Below are 22,583 nucleotides of genomic sequence, written 5' to 3' on the forward strand. Positions count from 1 at the left end.
CAACAGAGAACTCTGCTAAGTCAGAGGAGAATTTATCACATGATATCATATGCTTGTTGGTAGCAAGCGCTGCGTCTGTTGGAAGAGATGCTGGATTCAACAGACATGTTTAAATAAAGTAAAAATGATTCTGATCTATGTACTTATTCAGAGGTTTGTTGATTCACTCCTGCAAATTGGTCCAAGTCTCCCTTGCCAGGGTGGGAGCCACATGCAGAAAGTAACTTCTGATACAGACTATAATAGCTCGGTATAAACCATGCTTTATAGTTGTTAATTGGTTCTAAGTATCTTCTTCCCCACTGCACCTTCCTTGATTGGATTTTTTTAAAAAATTATATTCTATCCATCATCTACAGCTGGCATTGGGCCTCATCCACAGGTGAATATTTTAAAAATTTGTATTGCTACCACTTGTGGCATATGGGCTGTGCCCATACCATACCTGGAATTTTGAACTACAAATCAGGAGGCATCTAGGACCCAGAAGCTGACTCACTATCCAAGCTGCCGGCTGCCTCTCACCCTTCACTGCAGTGGATCTGTGTATCAGCTACAGTGGAAGAGAAGCAGCAGAGACCCAGTATGCTGGAGATGGACAAGGAAGGTATGAACTGACTGATGCCTGAAGCAGAGAGAAGCAGAGGTTGGGCTCTGGCCAGGCAAGCATGCACGACTCCAGGGTAGGATACTGATAGTGTTGGTCTGTCACCTAGGCGTTCAGCCTGTTTTGGGGAGAAAAGCATTCAGCCAGTCCATTCTCCCAAAAAAGCCGAGATGGTGTGTAGAGAGGGGTACCAGAGAATCTAAACAGGAGAGAGGTTTCAAAAACAGATCTTCAGTGGAGTGAGTAAAGAGAGCTGTGCCAGGGGGATCCTTCTGCTTCTGGAGCAAGGAATGAATTTACCAGCACCAAGGCAAAGGAATGAGGAAAGCCAGCTAAAGATTTCCTTCTGCCTTCAAGATCTTTGATATTCCTCCTTCTAGCACCAGCTCAGGCCTACCGGCAAGACGCTTAGTCTCCCAGCACTGTGCAGGTGGGTAGCACAAGGTAAGGCTTCTGCAGAAGGAGGGGATGGGCAGCAGCAGTGGCATCTCACCCAGGGCAGGCATGATTTGCACTTGCATTGGAAAGGAGTGGCAGAAGAAATTAAAAGTCCGGCACTTAGGATCTCTTTGTCTTGTGGGGCTGAAGGGAGCTCAGTGGAGACTCCACGTGAGCCGGAATTGGGGAGGAGGGGTGTGTGTGTGTCTATGTATGTGTGAGTGGGTGTTTTCTGTAGACAGATAAGGTCCTTTTCTATGGCTGGAGAACAGCACTTACCTGCACAATCACTCCTGAATCAATAGGGAAGGTGGACAACAATTTCAGAAATGAGGACTATTTTGGAGCTGTAATATCTGAAATGAAGTATATTTGATATTCTTTGGAAGTGGGAAGTATAGAGATGAGGGAAATCCATTATGTTTGGTGTTGAAGAAAATGAAATACTTTTCTTTTTAAAGAGAACATCCTTAAAGAACACCTGGAAATCTTAGGGAGGCACTCTTTGGGGCATTGGAAGAGCTTCTTTTTTCCACAATCCCAGCATCATAGGAAGCTGCCTCCTACCAACTCAGCTCAATGGGTCACATAGCTCAGTACTGTCAATGCTAACTGGCAACTGCTGTCCAGTCTCAAGCAAATAAAAGTATTTCCGGATACTTGCTTCCTGAAATTCTTTCAGTGGAGATACCCAGAATCTGAGACTTTCTGCGTTCAAAGTGGGAGTTCTCACTACTTGAACCTCACTCAGAATAAGAAAACTTGGGGGGAGGGGGGTGTCAGAAACACCTTAATTCCTCTTTGCTGCATGGAAAGCGACTGCTAAGACTAGGGCTGAGAGTCAAGGTTGGGAATAGGAGTGAAGTAGCTGCCTCATTAGCAGTGGCCATCTGATCAAATGTCCTACAAGTGGTCAGTGCTGTGGAATGCTTCAGAGGAGCACTGAAAAAGATGGGGCAAGCAGGATTCCTTTCCGATGCATTGCCCCCTCCAGACATGTCTTTCCTTCAGGCATTGCGCCTATGGGTGTAACAGCATCAAGCAGAACACAGTGCAGCTTATTGGAACCAACAGAACAGTTGTCTTCAGAGATATGCCTTTTATTTTTTCCCCCCAGGTCTATGTTCGAAGAATAATTGTCAAATTGGTGTGCAAGGAAAGTGGTGGATTGCAAGTGCAACATGGCCCTTCTTTAAGAAACAATGGTCAATCAGCTGTTTCTTGCTTCTGTGCAACTGAAGAAGGCAAGTAACACACACTTTCTGGGTGCTTGCACTTGGTTCTGGGATAGAGTGAAATGTCAGATGTGTTATGAGAAAAACACTCAAGAGATCAAATGGGTACAGAAATGTATGCGATTAGAAATGAATATAGCTCCTTCCCTTCCTAAAGCAGAAACACACTGAATCTCACTTCTGTTGTTTTCTACACAGCTTTTGCCTGCCAACCACAGTCTGACTTGGTCTCATGTTTGATTTCAGTGGGATGTTGACAAGGCAAAAACTTTAAGCTGCAGGACTTTTAACTTGCAAATCATCTTGTTTAAACTGGGCTGCTACCAGTGCAAAATACCAAGTCCCTGGGCTTTTGCCCCCAATCAGTATCATATTTAAATTAGGCCTTACTGTCCTGCAAAGGTGCTGGAGATTTGTGTCGAAACTGCATCAGCTGAATTAAGCAATTCAAAGGATACACTGCAATTATGGCTGTTGTAAGGTAAACTTCCAAGGTAAAACTTCTCAGGTAAAAATGATTTACCATTTATAACTTGGACAGTTTCCTCCATGAACTGGTTGTGCTAACTTTTCTCCAGAAACTGCATTAGGCTAAACTGGCAGAAGTGTTCAATCATTAATAAGTTATGGATCCATCTGTATTTGTTACTGGTGGGTATCTGTTACTGTTGCATACCAGATTTGTACCCAGTACTGGATCATATGCTCAAGACATAGCAGCTTGCTTTGTAAGAATATTTTACTTGCTCAGTTTGCTTCTGTTTAGATAACATTTAGAAATACAGTTCCAAGTTTTTCTGCATAATTTTCATAGAATAATTTGCATTTTGAAATTCAGAAAATTCTGTTTGGAAGTAAATTTTATGATCCCTCATATTAAAATTTCTATGGTACTTCATATTAAAAAATGTGTTTTCTAAATGTATGTGTTGTGAGATTCAAGGTAGTCTTTTGGGCAATTGTGCCTATTTGATTTTTGTTTCCCTTCAATTTTGCATGTAGCTTGAAATAGGTTCCTGAAGATGGGCTGTAAACCTGAAATGTGTATTTTACTCTTCTTTGGATTAAACCCTCTGCCCCTTTAGGGCTCTGTATGCACAGATCCTGGTAGCCATCAACCCATCCTAGTCCCATGCATCTAGATTCTGGCCATGCTGTACTTCTTCTCCATTGGGGGGCAAACTAAACAAATATTTACCATGATCTATCCTTAAAGAGCCCCATGGTGCAGAGTGATAACCTGCAGTATTGCAGCCCAAGCTCTGCTCAAAACCTGAGTTCGATCCCAGCGGAAGCTGGGTTCAGGTAGCTGGCTCAAGATTGACTCAGCTTTCCATCCTTCCGAGGTCGGTAAAATGAGTACCTAGCTTGCTGGGGGTAAAGTGTAAATGACTGAGGAAGGCAATGGCAAACCACCCTGTAAAAAGTCTGCCATGAAAATAAATGTTGTGAAAGCAATGTCACCCCAGAGTCAGAAATGACTGGTGCTTGCACAAGGGATTACCTTTACCTTTTATCCTTACAACAGAGGTGGCTGCTTTCAATGAAAATGCAAATATGCTGTTGAACTGCGGAGGTCTGTAGAAATCCTCACAATTCGAAGTTATGATATGCATTAAATTCCATTTGAACATGCCTCACACACTTAGAATGCTGTAAATAGACCATAGCGTAACTGAAATCAGGTCCAACACACTTTAAACAACAAATTTAGATATTAGCAGTGGCACTGAGATAGTATTACAGTTGTAACTGAAGGTGCATTAACAATTTCCCTTTAAACAGGGAGGAATGCTGTATACTTATCAGAAAGAAAGAGTAAATTGAGGAAGAAAATCTGGAGGAAGCATGACGTTAATGAGGATTCATTCTATCTCAGATCAAAACCACTTACAACCATGCAAACTAACACAGATTACAAATCTACATAACTGCAATTAGACAGGAAAAGGAGAATGTGCCTGCCCAAGCATCAAGAATGACTGGGCCCTATTTTAAATTTATATCTATAACAGTTGCTTCTACACAGGGATTTCCATATAGCAAGTAATTGACACACTCTCTCACACACATGTTTTATGTTATACATTCATAATATTCACACATACGCATAAACTGAGTGTGATGGGCTTGAACAAGGTCGAAGGGCCATGTGTTGGAAAACTCTTTGCTTGCTCCTCAACGAGAACCTGTATCTCTCCAGTTTCCAATGATAGACAAAAACTCAGGCTAGAGCATGTTCTGGACCCACAGCATTTGAACGTTGCTGTCCTCATCCTCAGGGGTGAAAATGTCAGGCAGTCAATCAGTCTTTATTATGGCCCACATACCTTTTAGAAGGAGAGTAAAACAGATAATAAAAATACTAATATAAAATAATTATCCACATAAAATCTCCCTATACCTCACTTGTCCTAATATGTCTAACAGTTAAAAGGTTAGAATCTGAGTAAATGATGCACTGGATGTTATCTTAGCCTGTAGTTTCACTTCAGAACACAGAAACTTTGTCAGAGATACTGTAGTTCTTTGGTCACCCCTGCCAATAAGATATCTGAGAGCTTTCTGCTTGGAGAACAGTTTATCAGTCAACACAGGTTCCAGTAAATCCAAGCATGCCTGCACATAGAACAACACATGAACCAAAGTTGCAATCAGGTTAACAGAGCAAGGACAATATCTACAATTAGATGGGATGTTTTTGTATCTTCCTGACAGGAGTTCAGATGGTAGCATGTTAAATCTAGCCAGCAAAAAAGCATGGTGATACCTTGGAAATGTTAATATAGGTAGGTAATGTGCATATTGATGTGGGATCATTGGAGCTAAGTTAAATAATAGGAGAGAGCACGCACTTCTGACTTTAGACAATATTTCATGGAAATCAATATCCTTTATACAGTCATTAATTACTAAACAAGTTTTATTTAACCTCTAAGATTTTAAGAAGGGTCATGGGTGAGAGTGAACTCCAAGGAACTCTGTATTCCAGCATGTTCTGACTGAGCAGACGAACTGAGAGCTAGGCCAAGAAGACTTGCAGGGAGTCCGGCATTCACTTGGTGGCCTTTGGAAGGGTGTCATATTTCTTGTTATAGTGACCTACATTGCAATATTATTCTGCAGATGCGTGAGGGCTCATCCAAAAGATCCATCAGTGCATGCCCCAATACAATTCTACCCTGAACACAACACTTGTACAAGTCCCTAATTGTGTCATTCTTGGTTCACATATTATAGAAGGGGTACAGCTGCAAGGAACCTGCCATGATTCTGTTGCTTTCTTTTTTTTTATTTACAAAAACACTATAGTGCTTTATGTTCAGGCACAGGAGAGCTGGAGCCACAGTTCCTGAAAAGGAAGACTGCTGTATCTTACAGACATTGGGCAAGTGCTCCTATGTTAGTAGTGTTGCGTTAAAAATAAATTAAAACCTACAGGCATTCACAGCATAGCATGTATAATCTGTGTCACCAGTACACACTTGTGTCACTGACACTATTCAATAAGCATCTATAGCACTCACATGGACAATGGAAACACTTACTGTTTGAGTGCTGGGGAAATGTAATATTCGTGTAACAGAAGTGCATTCTGGAGAACAGACATTTGCATTCTATATCCCCACTGAGTAAAAACTGTGTACTCTGCAAAGATAGGATGGCCTGGAACAGCCCACAGAGACAGAGGTCTCATTACCTGCCTGGAGCTTCCCAACTGCAAGATGTCTCTGAACCAGGAACCAAGGGCACTTTCACTGCCCCTGTACTACCAAGTTTACAACATGTAAAGTGCAGAGTGTATTGGTTGGAGTGTCAGACCAGAACATGGGAGACCCAGGTTTGAATCCCCTCTCTGCCAGGGAAGCCTGCTGTGTGACCTTGGGCCAGCCACACATTCTCAGCCTAACCTACCTCGCAGAGTTATGAGGATAAAACAGAACAGAATAGAATAATGTAAGCCACTTAGGGTCCCTACTTGGGAAGAAAAGTGGGGTATAAATGCAGTAAATACACTAAATAAATGTCATCCATTGCCATTAAGGATGGCCCTGCACAGTGCCCATTATATTATCCCAGCTCTTTTTCCCCTGCAGGGACCAGGGCTGTTTAGTAATGAAGCAAGCGCTTACTTGTAAATTTCTTCAGGAAATGTTCCAGGATTCTCTTTGTCTGACAGGTAATCTGTAAATATGTTTATTTGTAGGTGCTAACATTTGTCTGGGACAAAGCACATCAAGAGATCCAGTAAGAATCTACATAGTTAGTGAGGAAGGGACCTTTCTTCATAACCAGCACAGATCCCATGGTCTTTCCATTATGCCATGCTACGCCCAAAGATATACAATCAAAATGAGATGAAAACAGTAACACCCAATTAAAGTCCAAGGGTATAATGGCTTGCAGGACTGAGGTGCACTGGGAGGTGCAATAGCCCTCAGAGGACAAGGTTATTCTCCTGGGAGATAAAATTGGCCAAGAAGATGGCAAGAATGTAATGCTGTGGGCTTGGGGTTGCTGGTTCTCATTACCGCTGTTGATTCTCTCTGATAACTCTCTGGAGAGCCAAAATAGGATGGGTGATGGACTTGTGAAGGGAGGTGCTAGTCTCCATGGAGCCTTCTCTCCCCACTCAATGGGTGTGGAATTCCGCCAGGATAAGAAGGTTGCTGCAGACATCCCAGAGCTCCATGCATATCAATGCCAGCCTGGATGCCAAGACAAGAGATGTGGCTTCTGAGTCTGTGGGTCTCTTCTTCATGCTCTTGATTGACTTGACAGCCATTGTAGGCAATGTAGCCATTATGACGGTCATTATAAAGACACCAGCACTGAGGAAGTTCGTGTTTGTGTTCCACCTCTGTCTGGTGGATCTCCTGGCTGCTCTCACCCTCATGCCCCTGGCCATGTTGTCCAACTCAGCCTTTTTTGATGGCACCATCTTTGGGGATGCCCTTTGCCGTGCTTACTTGTTCCTTAGTGTTTGCTTCACCACCATGTGCATCCTCTCAATCTCAGCCATTAATGTTGAACGCTACTACTATGTGGTGCACCCCATGCGGTATGAGGTCAAGATGACCGTAGGCCTGGTGGTCTGTGTACTTGTTGGAGTCTGGATAAAGGCAGTAGTCATGTCCATCATCCCCATCCTGGGATGGCTCTCCCAAGACCGCTTGGGTGGCTCCTCAGCATACAGTGGACACAGCTGTACTTTGCAGTGGAGTCAGAGTGCCTACTGCAAATTTTTTGTAGTCTTCTTTGCTGTTTTCTACTTCCTCCTGCCAGTCTTCATTATTTTGGTTGTCTATTGCAGCATGTTCAAAGTAGCCAGGGTAGCTGCCATGCATCATGGTCCACTCCCTACCTGGATGGATACCCCACGGCAGAGATCAGAGTCCCTTAGCAGTAGATCCACTATGGTGACTAGCTCAGGAGCCCCTCGGACTACTCCCCAAAGGATGTTTGGAGGAGGAAAGGCTGCCATCATCCTCCTAGCAGTGGGAGGCCAGTTCCTCTTTTGCTGGTTGCCATATTTCTCCTTTCATCTCTATTCTGCACTGAGCTCCCATTTCCCTGGCCGGCTGACAGAGAATGTGGTCACATGGATTGGCTACTTTTCTTTCACATCCAACCCTTTCTTCTACGGGTGCCTCAACCGACAGATCCGAGGAGAACTCAGCAAGCACCTAACATGTTTCTTCAAGCAGCCACCAGAGGAGGACCTTAGGCTACCAAGTAGGGAAGGTTCCATTGAGGAGAATTTCTTGCAGTTCCTGCAAGGAACAGGCTGCAGTGCTGAGGCAAGAAATGTTTGCACCCATCCTAGCCCTAACAGGGACCAGCCTACCATTGATTTCCGTATCCCAGGACAAATAGCAGAGGAGACATCAGAGTTCCTGGACCAACACATGAACAATGACATCACTGTCTCTGACAGCTACATCAGGGCAGCACGTTCACCCAAGCCTGAGCTGTAGCCGTTTTTTGCACTTGACAATCTAGTTCTACTGGTGTGTGAAATAATGCAGAACATAGCAGTGGGTGGGGGTATTTAATAAATACAACTATGCCACTGGAACCATATCTCTTCAGCTCACTGTTCAAGCCAAGAAACACCTGCAACTAGAATCTCAGTCATTTTATTCTTTTTTGACCAGTGTGGGATGAGAATTGCTCTCCATCCATCTCAACCTCATTCTTATGAGTCAGAGTTAAAAGAAGCCTTGTTTCAAAATGTCCCACAGTTTCTATCAGTCCCTTTCCAGTTTTCAAAATTTTGTTGGTACCTGCCATCTATGGTATTTGCTAGCCCCTTTTATAACTTCATTTGAATTTACCTATGTGAAGAGTGGACCCAATTGAAAAAGAAGGGGGCTAGTAAGGATCTCTCCTTGCAGCCCACCTCCCACAAGCTGATTTTGTTGACTTGTAGATCAAGAGTACAGGGTATGACTGAGTCAGAGAAGGGTAGATGGAGACAGGAACTGAGGCAGAACAATTGGCCTTGATGGCATAGGAATGTTTTAAAGATTGATGTTCATATCCTGCAAGCAAAATGTCCATCATTCTGATGGACTGTATTTGCTTGCTGTTTCAGAAGTCAAGGAGTCAATACACGCCATTAGAAGGCTTTCTCCTTGACAGGCAGTCTACTAGACACTGGGGATCCCACTGCCAGCAGGAACCAGGTTTTGTCCCATTTGAACTGAATTCCTGTGGCAGCTGACTTCAATAGAAACCATTGGTTTCTGCAAAGGAAAGTAAAATGCACAGTCATCACAGGGAGGATTGTTTGAGACTTCTTCCATGGATGGTGGTGGTGAAGCAATGGGTCTCTGTACCTGGGGGGGCATGGTGACTCATTGCCTCCCCTCAGTAGGATCATTGTCATGCTAAGCTTCCAGTGCATTTGTGCCCCTAAAAGTTGGAAATTAAATGTCACTGGAAATTAAATGTCACCAGTTAGGCTTTTATGTGGTTTATACCCTTTCACATCCAAACAGGATATATAGCCACCTTCATCACTAATTGCCTCAAGGCTTCTTGTTCCACACAATACACCCAGCACAATCTTCCCATATCCTGTTGTCTTCCAGCAACTTGTTCCAAGTTAGACCTAGCAAGTTCAAGCTATGTACAGAATGCAGGTGTTTCCCACTTTAAACACACCTCTCTCCCTATTTCATTCTGTGAATCCAGTCACTGTTGCATCTTCCACAGATGCCATAGGACGTTTCCTGAAAACTGGATTGTCTGCCTTGATATTTCCAGATGAAGGGATCTGTGGATGACTGGTATCTTCACTATCCATAACAACAAATAGGATCAGTGCTACTGGCAAATCAGTCTTTGCGCCAAAGCACTGGCAATAGTGATATCCCACTTCCATGCTAGTTAGTGCCTCTGTCACAGAGGCTCTACTTCCCTCTTGATTTCTGCGTTTGCAGTGCCACCGGTGTGACAAGTGATCATTCTAGCAGTGTCTTTAGTGTCAGGGTCAAGCTAGATGTGACCTCTTTATTTAAACCTTTATCTATCCTTGTCCAGAGGGGTTCCAGATTTTAGAGGAAAGGGTGGGAAATGCTAAACCCACCCCCTGCCCATTATTTTCCTCTGAGCAGACTGTTCCCAGGTGTTTTTCTTCTCAGTTTAGTTCCAGTACCAAAAGTGAGTTCAACTGTGAGGAAAATGCTTGAGGTGAAAGAGGCTAGGGAAATGTGTCAGGCTTCAGGCACCAAGGAAGTTCAGCTCCCCTTATGTGACCTGCATGAGAAACAATGGACTTCCCAACCCATACACAATTGGGGCAAACCCACGTTTCACCCTCATCTAGGCACAGATATTAAAATCTTAAAGTACAAGATAATAAAGTCACTGAAACAGGGCAATTGCCATGTGGGTAGCCCCAGTCACCACTGCTGAGGGAAGAGCACCGTAAGGATGTGCACTTTTGGGCAACATTTTACATTTCAACTTTCAACACTTGCCGCTATATACCGTACTTCCCAGCCCAGGAGGAATACCTAAGACCCAGGGACTGTATGTAGCACAAGGATTCCTAGTTCCACTGGCCTCCTTATGGAGATTTTGGGCAGTGATGAAGATTCTGGAATATCTCATGCCATTGATCACTGATATTGTGCCAGATTATGGCTGATGGTTCAGCATTTTAGAATTTCATTAGTGGATTTTTCAGCAGTGAAGGCCTTGGCCCACTCCATTGCCCAAAGTAAGCAATGACCCACAACTTTCTCTCTGCTGAAAGAACTTTGGTGCAAACCCTCCTTCCTCTCCCCTCCTCCTGCGGTGCTAGTCTGAATCAGGCCCTTTGCACCTAAGAACAGAGCTTTAAAACATCATGGGGGACTTGAGACATAGAATCCCAGTAAACATCTGGTTTTATCCTAGTTATCTTTGCTTCCAATTACAGCATTCTAAGGTGGAAGAGGTAATCTCTCCCATTTCAGCCACCTGGGAAAAAAGCCACTCTATTGGTACGCTCTTAAAGAAGCAGAAGAATTACCAGCAGCTCAGGTAGCATAGAAATGGAGATGACAACCACACCAAATGTTTGCAATGCCTTAGGGCATGCCCTGTAGCCCCCAAAATACAAAATGTGCCCCAGTGATTATGACCAGCTAGAGTACCTTTGGTGCCCTTTAAAAAAACAAACCTTTGCATGAATATGGCTGTACAATGACATATAGCATTTTGTTTTCAAGTAAAGATTCTGTTTTTTCCAGGCTCTCTGCAATCTCAACTCATTTTTAAAATAAAGACCTTTTGACTGTTTCATGGGAAACATACAAAAAGTGTTTGATGAAAGTTCAAGGAAGAGAAGCGACTAAACGGGGTATGTAATGGGGGGGGGGGATTCTGCACACTACCAGTCTCTTAAATTGTGGCTCATTGTTAGCTATCTATACAATATATAGCCTTCTCGGTCTATCTATTGTTCTCCCATTACCTATACCACTGAACTTCCTCCCTCTAAAATCCAAAGGTGGTGAAGGGTGGGGGTGCAATTTGAAAACTATGTGAGCGCTTTCAAGTTAAGCCAGTCCATTCAGTTTTCAGAATGCATTTTGATGGCCAAATCTGTAGGATGGGGATGCTTCCATATTTTGGTCTGGTTTCTGGGCAGGTTTCAACCTAGCAGGGGTCATTTTATAGAAAAATAGGTGATGGAGCTCATTAGCATAACTTATTAGCATATGCTGCCCCTCCACCAGCCAAAAGCAATCCGACACAAGAAAGGAGAGCCCCGGGCAAGTGAGGATTGCTTGGGCTGGCTAGAGATCCAGCCAGCCCAAGCAGGCCTCACTCACCTGGGGCTCTCCTTGGCCACTTCCCCCCAACAGTCAAAAGGCCAGCAAGCCATCCACCACCCAAAATCACATAAGAAGTAGGGAAAGGGTGGTGTGGGCTTCTCCAGGGATTAATATTGGCTGCTGGGTGGCCGGCTGGTGGCCGGCTGTCTTCCGCTCTCCTAATCCAGGGATTGTTATTCAGCTGCTCCTACTATTCAATGGACAAGGTAGATAGGTGGGGGGAAGGAGGGGGGACCGTCAAGTTCAGGAGCTGTGCTCCTGTAAGCTCCTGCTGAATTCAAGGCCTGCTGCCTAGTATTTTTTTTTGTAGTGTCAATAATTAGAAAATATGGTAATACCTAGCCCTGAATGCTGAAATACGAATCTGACTCCTGAATTTCTGGCCTGACTTCTAGAGGCAATGAAAATTTGTCAAGGCCTGAACTAAACACAATAAGGACCTATCTGGTCTTTCTTTGCTATTCAGATTGAAAGTTAACCCCAAAACTCTACCCAGAGCGATATCCAAACCTTAATAATAGTCCCTGTGGAAATATTCTCCAGGTAAAAGACTTTCCAGAGCAAACAAAGCACAAAACTAAAACAAAGCTCTTTCTGCACAGTGAGGCAGCTATGATGTATATAGGGAAAGAGGAAAAGCATTGTGTGTGCACGCGCATGTCTGTGTTTAAGTCTCATGTGCCTAGAAATGTTTCCTTGCTGAGTTTCTACTTTCCTTTCACACTCGATGTCCAGTATGGCTCTATCATAGCACTGAATTTGGAATTCTCTGAAAGCAGTCTCACAAGTTCTGGAAAGAACAAGTAAAACAAACTTTTGAAACTGGTGGGATAGGGAATCCAAGGACTGTCTGAATTACATTCATCTGCAGGTACATCCAAAGCTCTCTGCCCACATAACCTACGTCTCTGTGTGTTTTAAGGAGCTAAATAAGGAATAAAACTGACAAGACTGATTTAGACAGTTTTGTTAGCTCAAAAGTTGAGTCAAAACCCTCCACCATACAGAATATTACAGCAAAGTTGCATATACCTTAACACAAGAGTATAGAAATGAACAGAAACATGCAACTGATAGTCTCTCTGAGTTCAATTAAACAACTGACTCCTGCTTGCAAAATTTGTAATGAGCCATGCTATTTTTCTTCCAATTACGGTCACCACCTCTGGGTTGGGAAATTCCTGGAGGTTTGGGGGAGGAACCTGGGAAAGGCGGAGTTTGGGGAGCAAGTTCAGCAAGGATGTGATGCTGTACACTTCATCCTGTAAAGCTGCCATTTTCTCAAGGGAAACTTATCTTAGTAGTCTGGAGATAGTTATAATTCTGGAAGCACTCTAGGCTCCATCTGAAAATTGACAGTCATACTTCCAGTACTCAAAGTAGTCCAAGATGCTAAATTCCTCCAATTCACTCTTCTTCCAAAAGGAATTCAGTTCCAACAGACTGGACAACACAACCAGATTGGAATTTACAGAATGAAAAACATAGCCCTTATATAAGGTGGTAAGAGCCTGGAAAATATGATCTAGTGCCTAGCCAAATGTCTGACTCTTCCTCTATGGGCCTAACTATCTGTTGTGTTTTTCCCAGAGACATACATGGGTGTGATGGAGAGGTGTGTTTTGAAGTTCCAGACTTCCCTGGAGTGTGTATAAAACAGCAAATGTATTCCAGACCAATTCTGGAAGGCTGGCCTGCCGACCAGGGAGAAAGTGATCAGGTTTCTCCAGTGAGAGGCACTGGGATTTTTCATCTGTGGTAAAGCTCAAAATCACTGTGCTCACACAAACAGAGCTCTTAATCTAATAACGTTTATTTAAGAAGCAGATACCAAAAAGTACAGCAGAGTACAGAGAGAGTACCTAGATTTTACTCCAGCAGACACATATCACAAACAAAGATGTTACCTGGCTGGCCATTGCCATAGAAGAATGGCAAGGGCTGTTCTGCTCAAGAAGGATTCTCCAATCCTTTCTTTCAGGGTCACATTCATAGAGATACAGAAGATCATTCTAATATTTAATATCTATGCCAGGAGTCCCCCAACTTGGAGCTGGCAACCCTACGCCCCACCCCCCCGTAGGGGACCTGGCAACCCTATCCCTGATATTTCTAGTTAAAAGAGTGGATTGTTACGTGATGCAAATGGCCTCTGCATAAGACCTTGGAGAGGTGCTGCCAGTCCAAGTAGACAGTACTGACCTTGGCTGGCTGAGAGTCTGATTCAGTATGAGCTTACCTCTGTTTCAGAATCTCTCGCTGGTTTTGGGCTAGACAGTCTTCAACCTCAGTTTCCCAGCTATAAAGTCAGATGCTAGTAATGTATCTTGCAAATATGTTTGGAAGGTAGCTTTGTAAAATATTATATAAATTAGTAGGTGTTGGAAGGTCCCAAGTTCAGTCCCCATCATTTCCAGGTTAAAGGACTAGGTGATATGAAAGACTCTGGAGAGCTGCTGCTAGCCTGAGTAGAAAATGCTGACTTTGGTGGATCAAGGGTCTGATTCTGTAGAAGGCAGTTTTGTGTGTTCATGTGTAATTTGTTTTTGCTCAGTATAAAGCGAGTTGGAAATTTCAACCCATAGTTTCAAGGCACAGCCAGCAGATGGCATCATGAGCAAAAAGGAAACAACTTGTTTTTCAGACATCTGGATTGATTTATTTCTCTTTTCTCTGGCAGACTCATGAGATTTTCTTTTTATGGAATCAAAATCCACCAATCCTCCATTCTCCTACTTATAAAGCATAGATAAAACGTTAAGTGAATGGATGCAACATTAGTCTATATTCGGCTAACTTGGGTTGCCAACTACAGGTTGGGAAATTCCTGGAGATTTAGGGGTGGAGCCTGGGGATAGCAGGGTATTGGGAGGGGAGGGACCTCAGTGGATATAATGCCATAGAGTCCACCCTCCAAATAAGCCATTTTCTGCAGGGGGTGCTGATCTTTGTTGTTCAAAGTCAGTTGGAATATACATCATTCTTTTTTTATGTTAACAGCAAGAAAGAAGAATAATCCAGCAAGAAAAATAGACTACATTTATAGTGGATTGTATATGAAATTTCCCCACTTCATGATAAAGAAGTAAATTACAGAGTGTACCACTTTAGCTGTATGAAAGGTACCTTTCCATAATGATTAGGTGTTCTGCTGGCTGACCTCAAGAGTTTCAAGAAAAATGGATCACACAACCAGAAACATTACTCTAATTTTTTTCTGATGGTATATACCATAGTAGCTTAATCTGACATAGACCTGCTGCTTCTCCAGTGGTCCCTGAGCTGCCTGACTCCGATTGCAACTCCTTTCATGATGTTACAGATTATATGACTTACCCCTAAGGGGGCGGGGAAAATATTATTATTAATATTTTCCCGGCCCCTTAGGGGTAAGTCATATAATGGAATTTTTGCATTTTTCCCCTGTTATTGTACTAAAAATACAGGCACTGTAGCAACCATTGAGATAGAAACTTAAGCTACAGTGGTAGGTTCAGGAAGGGGTGCCAACCTCCAAGTTGGGTCTGGCATTCTCCTGGAATTACCACTTTTCTCTGGACTACAGAGGTCAGTTCCCCTGAAGAAAATGCTGCTTTGGAGGAGGGTGGACTCTATGGTAATAGTACCCCACTGAAATCCCTAATTGTTCAGGATAAGTACAGCATTTAGGATTTAGATATGATTTTACAGACCATGTGTGTCTTTTTATTTGTTTATTAAATTTTCTTATATTTTGAATGTTTGAAGCCTGATCTCTGTGCACCATGCCTATTTGGCCTCACTTTTCTAAGAGTAAAAAAGTTTAGAAGTTGGTACCCATCAGGGCTTTTATTTGAGCAGGAATGCACAGGAAAGCAGTTTGTGGGGCATGTACCTAGGATGGCTGAGGGTTTTTCAAGCTTCCAGGACCTAGGAAAAGGGGCTTGCAAGTCCATTCCTTCACATGGTGGAATTAGAACTAGGAAATTAGAACCAATGCAAAAAAGTATCAGACTTGATATACCAAACAATGCAGAGAATGGAATTACAGAACCAGAATACAACATAGTAAGAGCAGAATAATACATACAATAGATAATGTGTGCCATAAACAGTGGCAGAGACTAACCGTTTCCTTCCCAGAAGAACCTTCCTGAGATATTTGACCATAGCCTTCTTCCCTTGATTAAAAAAAAAACCCTCTTGAACCATTCTGTTTTACATAGATTGCAAAATAACAGGTGTGGGAGGCTTCCTGCCCTCCTGGGAAGGCATTCTACAAAAATGTGAAATACGGTTATTTCCAGACTTTGGAGATGCTAGATAAAGGGCACTACAGTCTAGATTCTAGAAAGTAAACAGAAGGCCATGGATGGCAACTTCCCAATTCGAAGAACAGATTATGAAATGAGAGCCAGTTTGGTGTAGTGGTTAAGTGTGCGGTCTCTTATCTGGGAGAACTGGGTTTGATTCCCCACTCCTCCACTTGCACCTGCTGGCATGGCCTTGGGTCAGCCATAGCTCTGGCAGGGGTTGTCCTTGAAAGGGCAGCTGCTGTGAGAGCCCTCTCCAGCCCCATCCACCTCATAGGGTGTTTGTTGTGGGGGAGGAAGGTAAAGGAGATTGTGAGCCGCTCTGAGACTCTTCGGAGTGGAGGGCGGTGTAGTGTATCGGCAGCCACACGCGCCATGCGCAGAGGCGACTGGGCAGTCCCAGGCGCCTCCAGCGCGGGGCGCGAAATCCCCCGCCAATCACCAGCAGCGGCGGGAAGTTTAACAGGTCAGGATTGGCCTGACCTGTCCAGTAGGCTGTACCGGGGATTGTACATAAGCGGGACCCGGCCCGCGTGTTCTCTCTCTTGCAACGTGCTCCTAATAAAGAATGTTGCCCTACTCGCATCTCCCGACTGAATACGTTACACTGGCGACAAGGATGGGATACTAGCGTCACCGGCTACGTCGGAGACCAAGGGCACCACTGACCACGACCGCCGCCGCAGCCACCATGGCCAACCAGGGCGGAAACACCGGTCACGTTGAGCCGTTCGACCCAGCGAATCCAGAGGCCTGGGAGTCCTACTTGGAAAGGGTCGAATGCTACCTGAGGGCCAACAAGGTCACGGAGGACTGCATGAAGAGGGACGTTCTCCTGAGCGTCTGCGGGGCGGCCACATTCGAGATCGCCAAGGGTCTCTCGGCCCCCGCCCGCCTCACGGAGAAGTCCTTCGCCGAGGTCAGCAGACTCCTCACCAGCCACTTCTTACCTCAGCCTTCACGGGTGGCCCGCCGGTTCCTGTTCCACAGAAGGGACCAGGCTGCCGGAGAATCGGCCGCCGACTACTTGGCGGCCCTCCGTAGGATAGCCGGGAACTGCAACTTCCCCCAGCTGGAAGACACCCTGGCTGATCGCTTCACGTGGGGCCTCCGCGACGAGAGGCTCCAGCAGAAGCTCTTCGCCAAGAAAGAGCTCACCCTCCAGAGCGCTTTCAACGAAGCAGTGGCGTTCGAGAGGACCTCCAGGACCTTTCCCAAGGCCCGGACAGATGCCGCCCACCACGAGGAGCTGGACCACGACCGCCCGGAGGAGGGAGAAGCCCACCAGCTGTGTCGCCCCGCCGGGCCACCCAACAGAGCAGCCCAACGCCCCCGAGCGCCCGATCGACCACCAGCGTCGGAGAGGGTCCCTGCCACCAAGTGCGCCAGCTGCAGTGACCCCCACGACCGGAGAGACTGCCAGTACCGGACCTGGGACTACCGGAGCTGCGGGAAGACCGGCCACATCGCCAGGGCTTGCCGAGCCAAGCCCAACCGCCGGAGGCCGACCACGCATCACGAGTCGGCGGAGTTCCACTCCATAGACTCCACGTCCCTTCAGGTACTGAACTTGCCCCTCGCCACCCCCGACAAAATTAAAATGGCGGTCCTCATCGAAGGGAACCCCTGCCAAATGGAGGTGGACTCAGGTTCCTCCATTTCCATTATAGCAGAGGAGACCCTGAGGAAACTGTGCCCCCGCCAGCGGCTTCAACTAAGGCCGGCGGACTTCATACTCCGGGACTTTCAGAAGAACCCGGTGCAGATCGCGGGGTGGGCGCGGGTGCAAGTCGAGCGGGGGTCCTTCTACGGCCCGCTGGACATCCTGGTGGTAAAGCGCCAGCTTACCACCCTGCTAGGACTAGCGTGGTTCAAACCCTTGGGGATCCGCTTGGAGGGGGTGGGGCAAACCCTAACGCCCAGAGGGTTCGGGGAGATATGCCAAGAGTTCCCTGACGTATTCGATGGTTCCCTAGGGAGCTACAAAGGGCCGGCCGTCTCCCTACCACTAGACCCCACGGTCAGGCCGATTCGGCCCAAGGCAAGGAGGGTCCCGTTCGCCTTGAAGCCAAAAATAGAGGCCGAACTAGACCGCCTCACGGCCCAGGGAGTCCTGGAGCCAGTGGACTATTTCACCTGGGAGACCCCCATCGTAACCCCAATCAAGCCAAACGGGGAGGTGCGGATCTGTGCAGACTATAAATGCACGATAAACAAGGCACTGCAGGATAACCCCTACCCAGTGCCGGTGGTGAGCCACGTCCTGGCTGCCCTCGCGAGGTCTAAAATCTTCGGGAAGCTGGATCTGGCACAGGCCTACCAACAGCTCCCGGTAGACAATAAGACGGCCGAGGCCCAGACGATTGTGACACACAGGGGGGCCTTCCGGGTGAGGAGGCTACAGTTCGGGGTAAGCGTCGCTCCGGGAATCTTCCAGAGTATAATGGACGCTCTCCTTAAAGGGATCCCCGGAGTCCAGCCGTTCTTCAATGACGTTTTAGTCGCCGCCCCGGACCCCGAAGAGTTCGGCAACCGCTTACGTGAGGTGCTCCGCCGGTTCCAGGCAGCGGGGCTCAAGGTTAAGACAGAGAAATGCTTGCTGGGGGTCCCACGGGTGGAGTTCCTGGGGTTCGCCGTAGATGCAGCAGGAATCCACCCAACGGAAGAAAAGACCCGAGCCATCGTGCAAGCCCCAGCCCCCACCTGCAAAGCGGAGCTACAAAGCTTCTTGGGGGTGCTTAACTTCTACCATTCATTCCTCCCCCACAAGGCAGCCCTTGCAGAGCCCCTTCACCGGCTGCTGGACAAAAAAGCCCCTTGGGTTTGGGGCAAACGACAAGCCGCCGTGTTCCAGGCGGTCAAGGACGTCCTGGTGTCCAATGCGGTGCTCCACCATTTTGACGAGGGCCTCCCCGTCATACTGGCCTGTGATGCATCGCCTTATGGGGTGGGAGCAGTCCTGGGGCACCAACTCCCGGACGGGAGGGAGGTACCGGTAGCGTATTACTCCCGCACACTGACTCCGGCCGAGCGCAATTACGCGCAGATAGATAAGGAGGCTCTGGCAATCGTGGCGGGGGTCCACAAGTTCCATGAATACCTGTACGGCCGGAGGTTCACTATTGCCACGGACCACAAGCCCCTCCTGGGTCTGTTGGCCCCAGACCGGCAAACCCCCCAAATCCTATCACAGCGTGTGTTGAGGTGGAACCAATTCCTCAACTCATACACTTACACACTGGTCCACCGAGCCGGCAAAGCTATGGGTCACGCGGACGCACTCAGCCGGCTGCCACTTCCGGAAGTAGGTCCAGACCCGGCCCCCGCACACCAGGTAATGCTACTGGAGGGCCTCCCGGAGCAGCCCCTCCACGCTGAGGAGGTCGCCAAGGCCACCCAAAAACACAAAATGCTGGCACGGGTGCTCGACTGGGTGGTGAGGGGCTGGCCAGAAGAGAACATGGGGGAAGAATTCAAGCCGTATAAGACCAGGAGGGAGGAACTAGCAGCACACAAAGGGTGCATATTATGGGGAAGCAGGGTGGTGGTCCCGCCCCTGCTGCAAAAGCGTGTTCTGGAATCCCTACATGAGACCCATCCCGGCATAGTCCGAATGAAGGTGTTAGCCAGGAGCTACGTCTGGTGGCCGGGGATGAACGGGGAGATTGAGAGCTGGGTCCGTAGGTGCCAGACATGTCAGGAGACGCGGCCCGAGCCTCCCAGCGCCCCCGCCACACGGTGGGAGTCCCCCAGGAAGCCATGGTCGCGCCTCCACCTCGACTTCGCGGGGCCATTCCAGGGGCAGATCTTCATGATAATCGTGGACGCCTACACCAAATGGCTGGAGGTCATTCCTGTAGGGTCCACCTCGTCCGCCGCCGCAATCCGAGCGCTGCGCAGGGTCTTATGCACACATGGCATCCCGGACACCATAGTCTCGGATAACAGGGCCGCGTTCACCTCGGCGGACTTCCAGGCATTCCTCCAGCGATATCTGATAAAGCACATAAGATCTGCCCCCTTCCACCCGGCCACCAACGGCCAGGCAGAGCAGATGGTCCGCACAACCAAAGAAGCCCTGAGCCGAATCGTGCAGGGCGACTGGGACCACAGGTTAGCCGCCTTCCTTTTCGATAATAGGGTTACCCCCAAACCCGGTCACAGGGGTCAGTCCGGCAGAGCTCCTCATGGGGCGCAAGCTCATAACCCGCCTAGATAGGCTACACCCCGACAGGGCCCCAGACACTCGCGGAAGTCCCGAGGTCCGGGACGCAACCAGGGGTTTCTTCGCGGGCGACCCGGTATATGCCCGGAACTATGCCAGGGGGCCCGAATGGGTGGCGGGCCGGGTGCTACGAGTAACGGTGTCCCGCCACTACGATATATCAACCGAGGGGGCCAGGTATTACGGCGGCACATAGACCAGTTACGCCGCCGCACGCTACTGGAGGAACCTGCGGACACTGAACAGGCGAGACCCGGGGAGGAGCCAACCGAGGGCCGACCTGAGGACACGGCCCCATCCCCGGCTACACCGCCGCACGAAGCGCCGGGACCGTCAGAGCCCGAGAGACCGACAGAACCAGACCCGCAGCCTCCGGCCACATCACGGCCCCCCGACGCACCAGCAGCGGAAGCCGCGCCGCCTCCACCGGACCTCCCCAGAAGGTCCACCAGGGAGCGCCGACCTCCCGCGTACCTTAAGGACTATGTTCATTAACCAGGGGGGGAGGGGTGTAGTGTATCGGCAGCCACACGCGCCATGCGCAGAGGCGACTGGGCAGTCCCAGGTGCCTCCAGCGTGGGGCGCGAAATCCCCCGCCAATCACCAGCAGCGGCGGGAAGTTTAACAGGTCAGGATTGGCCTGACCTGTCCAGTAGGCTGTACTGGGGATTGTACATAAGCGGGACCTGGCCCGCGTGTTCTCTCTCTTGCAACGTGCTCCTAATAAAGAATGTTGCCCTACTCGCGTCTCCCGACTGAGTATGTTACAGGTGGGATATAAATTCAATATCTTGAAATGATTGTTACAGCTATAATTTTTTTATTTTAGGAGCCTGCTCTGGGAACATCTGCCAGAGACATCCATTCTAAATAAATGAAATATCCAGTATTGTTCTCTTGGATAGAGATGGTATATTTTATATTACAAGGTCTTAGATACATTGGATGATTATAAAAAGAGCTTCCCATTTAGTAATTGATTAAAAAATCCACAAGTACGGTTGCTGGGTGATCACAAATTTCATTCTGAGGCTCAGCAGGGACAGTATGTATGTAAGTAACTAATTTTTGAAAAGTAGATGGCAACAGTGAGAGACTGCTTCTCTTTAGAAATGTGCCTGGCTGTATCACGTATGGATGCCATGTCTGCCTCATCATGTGTTAGAGAGGCTACTATGTAAAAAAAGGTGCCTGCCACTCCCTCTGTGTAAAATCCACCTGATGAGCATCTGGTGCTAACATGATCACTTATTTTCGGTGGAAATGATAATGCTCAGCTTTGCAGGATAGCAGAAACTACTGTTGGCCACCAATACGATCAGCCCAAATTTGTGGAATTTGTACAAGTTGTAATAATTTTCATGACAACAAAGGAGGAGGAGAGGAAGAGGAAGGAGATTAGATTTATACTCCACCCTTCACTTGGAGTCTCAGAGTGGCTTACAATCTCCTTCTGAGAGAGTTCTTTTGAGAGCTGCTCTTGAGAGAACTGCTGAGAACCTGTGGCTGACTTAAGGTCACACCAGCAGCTGCATGTGCAGGAGTGGGGAATCAAACCCAGTTCTCCCAGATTATAGTCCATGCACTTAACCACTATACCAAACTGATGCTGTGGTTCTCCAAATGGGAAGGAAACCTTCCAAAAGAAAAATAGGCAGTTGCTATTGCTCCTTCTAAGGGCTGTTATCGAGAAGACCCAAGGAGTTCATGGTTGGAGCCTCCAAGCTCTTGGAAAGTAACAGGTCCACAGAGCCCATAGCAGACTGAGATAGGGCTGCCAACTCCTACTTGGGAAATTCGTGGAGATTTGGGGTTGGAGCACAGAGAGGGCAGAGTTTGGGGAGAGAAGGGACTTCAATGGGGTATAATGCTGATCTATTGTTACTCAACGTATTTATTTCTTTTTTGCATTTTTGTGTGCATCTGGAAGTCAGGGCGATCTCTGGTGACTGACCCCTCCTGGAGGTGGCTGAATAAATCCTGCCCCTGTCTCCGGTATTCCAAGACGGTCTCCCATCTAATTGCCAGAGCTGAGCCTGCCTAGTGTCCGAGCTCTGACGAGATCGTGCTTGCCTGGGTTATCCAGGTCTTACTCAGTTGTAAATCCGTACTTTAAAAAAAGCTGATCAGGTTTCCATTTCTGTTTTGGGGGGAGTGGAGTTGTGACGGTTAAATACGTTGCCCCTGCGCCGACAACATCCTGGATTTCGCCGCTGCTTCCTATATACCTCTGTTACTTATCACCACACCAATTAAAAAGGGGGGGGGTGTAACCCCTCCCTCTCCCCAAGTCTCTTCTCCAAACAAAGGAATTGTTAGAGGCGCTAATGCTTTTCTTAAAAGTCTGAGGACGTTAATTTACCAGTACTGCATCTCCCGGGGTACAATGCGCCTACGGAACCTTACGCGACTAGCGAATGCCGTTCTTGTTTTGACTCTAAGACTACGCTACGC

At 47.2% G+C, this 22,583-nt stretch overlaps 1 protein-coding gene across 1 annotated transcript; it reads left to right on the plus strand.

Annotated features, from left to right (window-relative positions):
• Positions 1 to 6,491: 6,491 nt before the first annotated feature.
• GPR61 (G protein-coupled receptor 61) lies at positions 6,492 to 8,716 on the plus strand. The gene has a single exon (XM_060231596.1). It carries the CDS (start codon positions 6,894 to 6,896, stop codon positions 8,256 to 8,258), a length of 1,365 nt encoding a protein of 454 aa, XP_060087579.1. The 5' UTR covers positions 6,492 to 6,893; the 3' UTR covers positions 8,259 to 8,716.
• Positions 8,717 to 22,583: the final 13,867 nt, after the last annotated feature.

This window comes from Heteronotia binoei, chromosome 2 (genome assembly GCF_032191835.1).
Source record: "Heteronotia binoei isolate CCM8104 ecotype False Entrance Well chromosome 2, APGP_CSIRO_Hbin_v1, whole genome shotgun sequence".
Taxonomy (NCBI): domain Eukaryota; kingdom Metazoa; phylum Chordata; class Lepidosauria; order Squamata; family Gekkonidae; genus Heteronotia; species Heteronotia binoei.

Bases quoted from the DNA above. Each gene is read 5' to 3' on its own strand.
- GPR61 (XM_060231596.1), top strand. From the start codon at position 6,894: ATGGAGCCTTCTCTCCCCACTCAATGGGTGTGGAATTCCGCCAGGATA.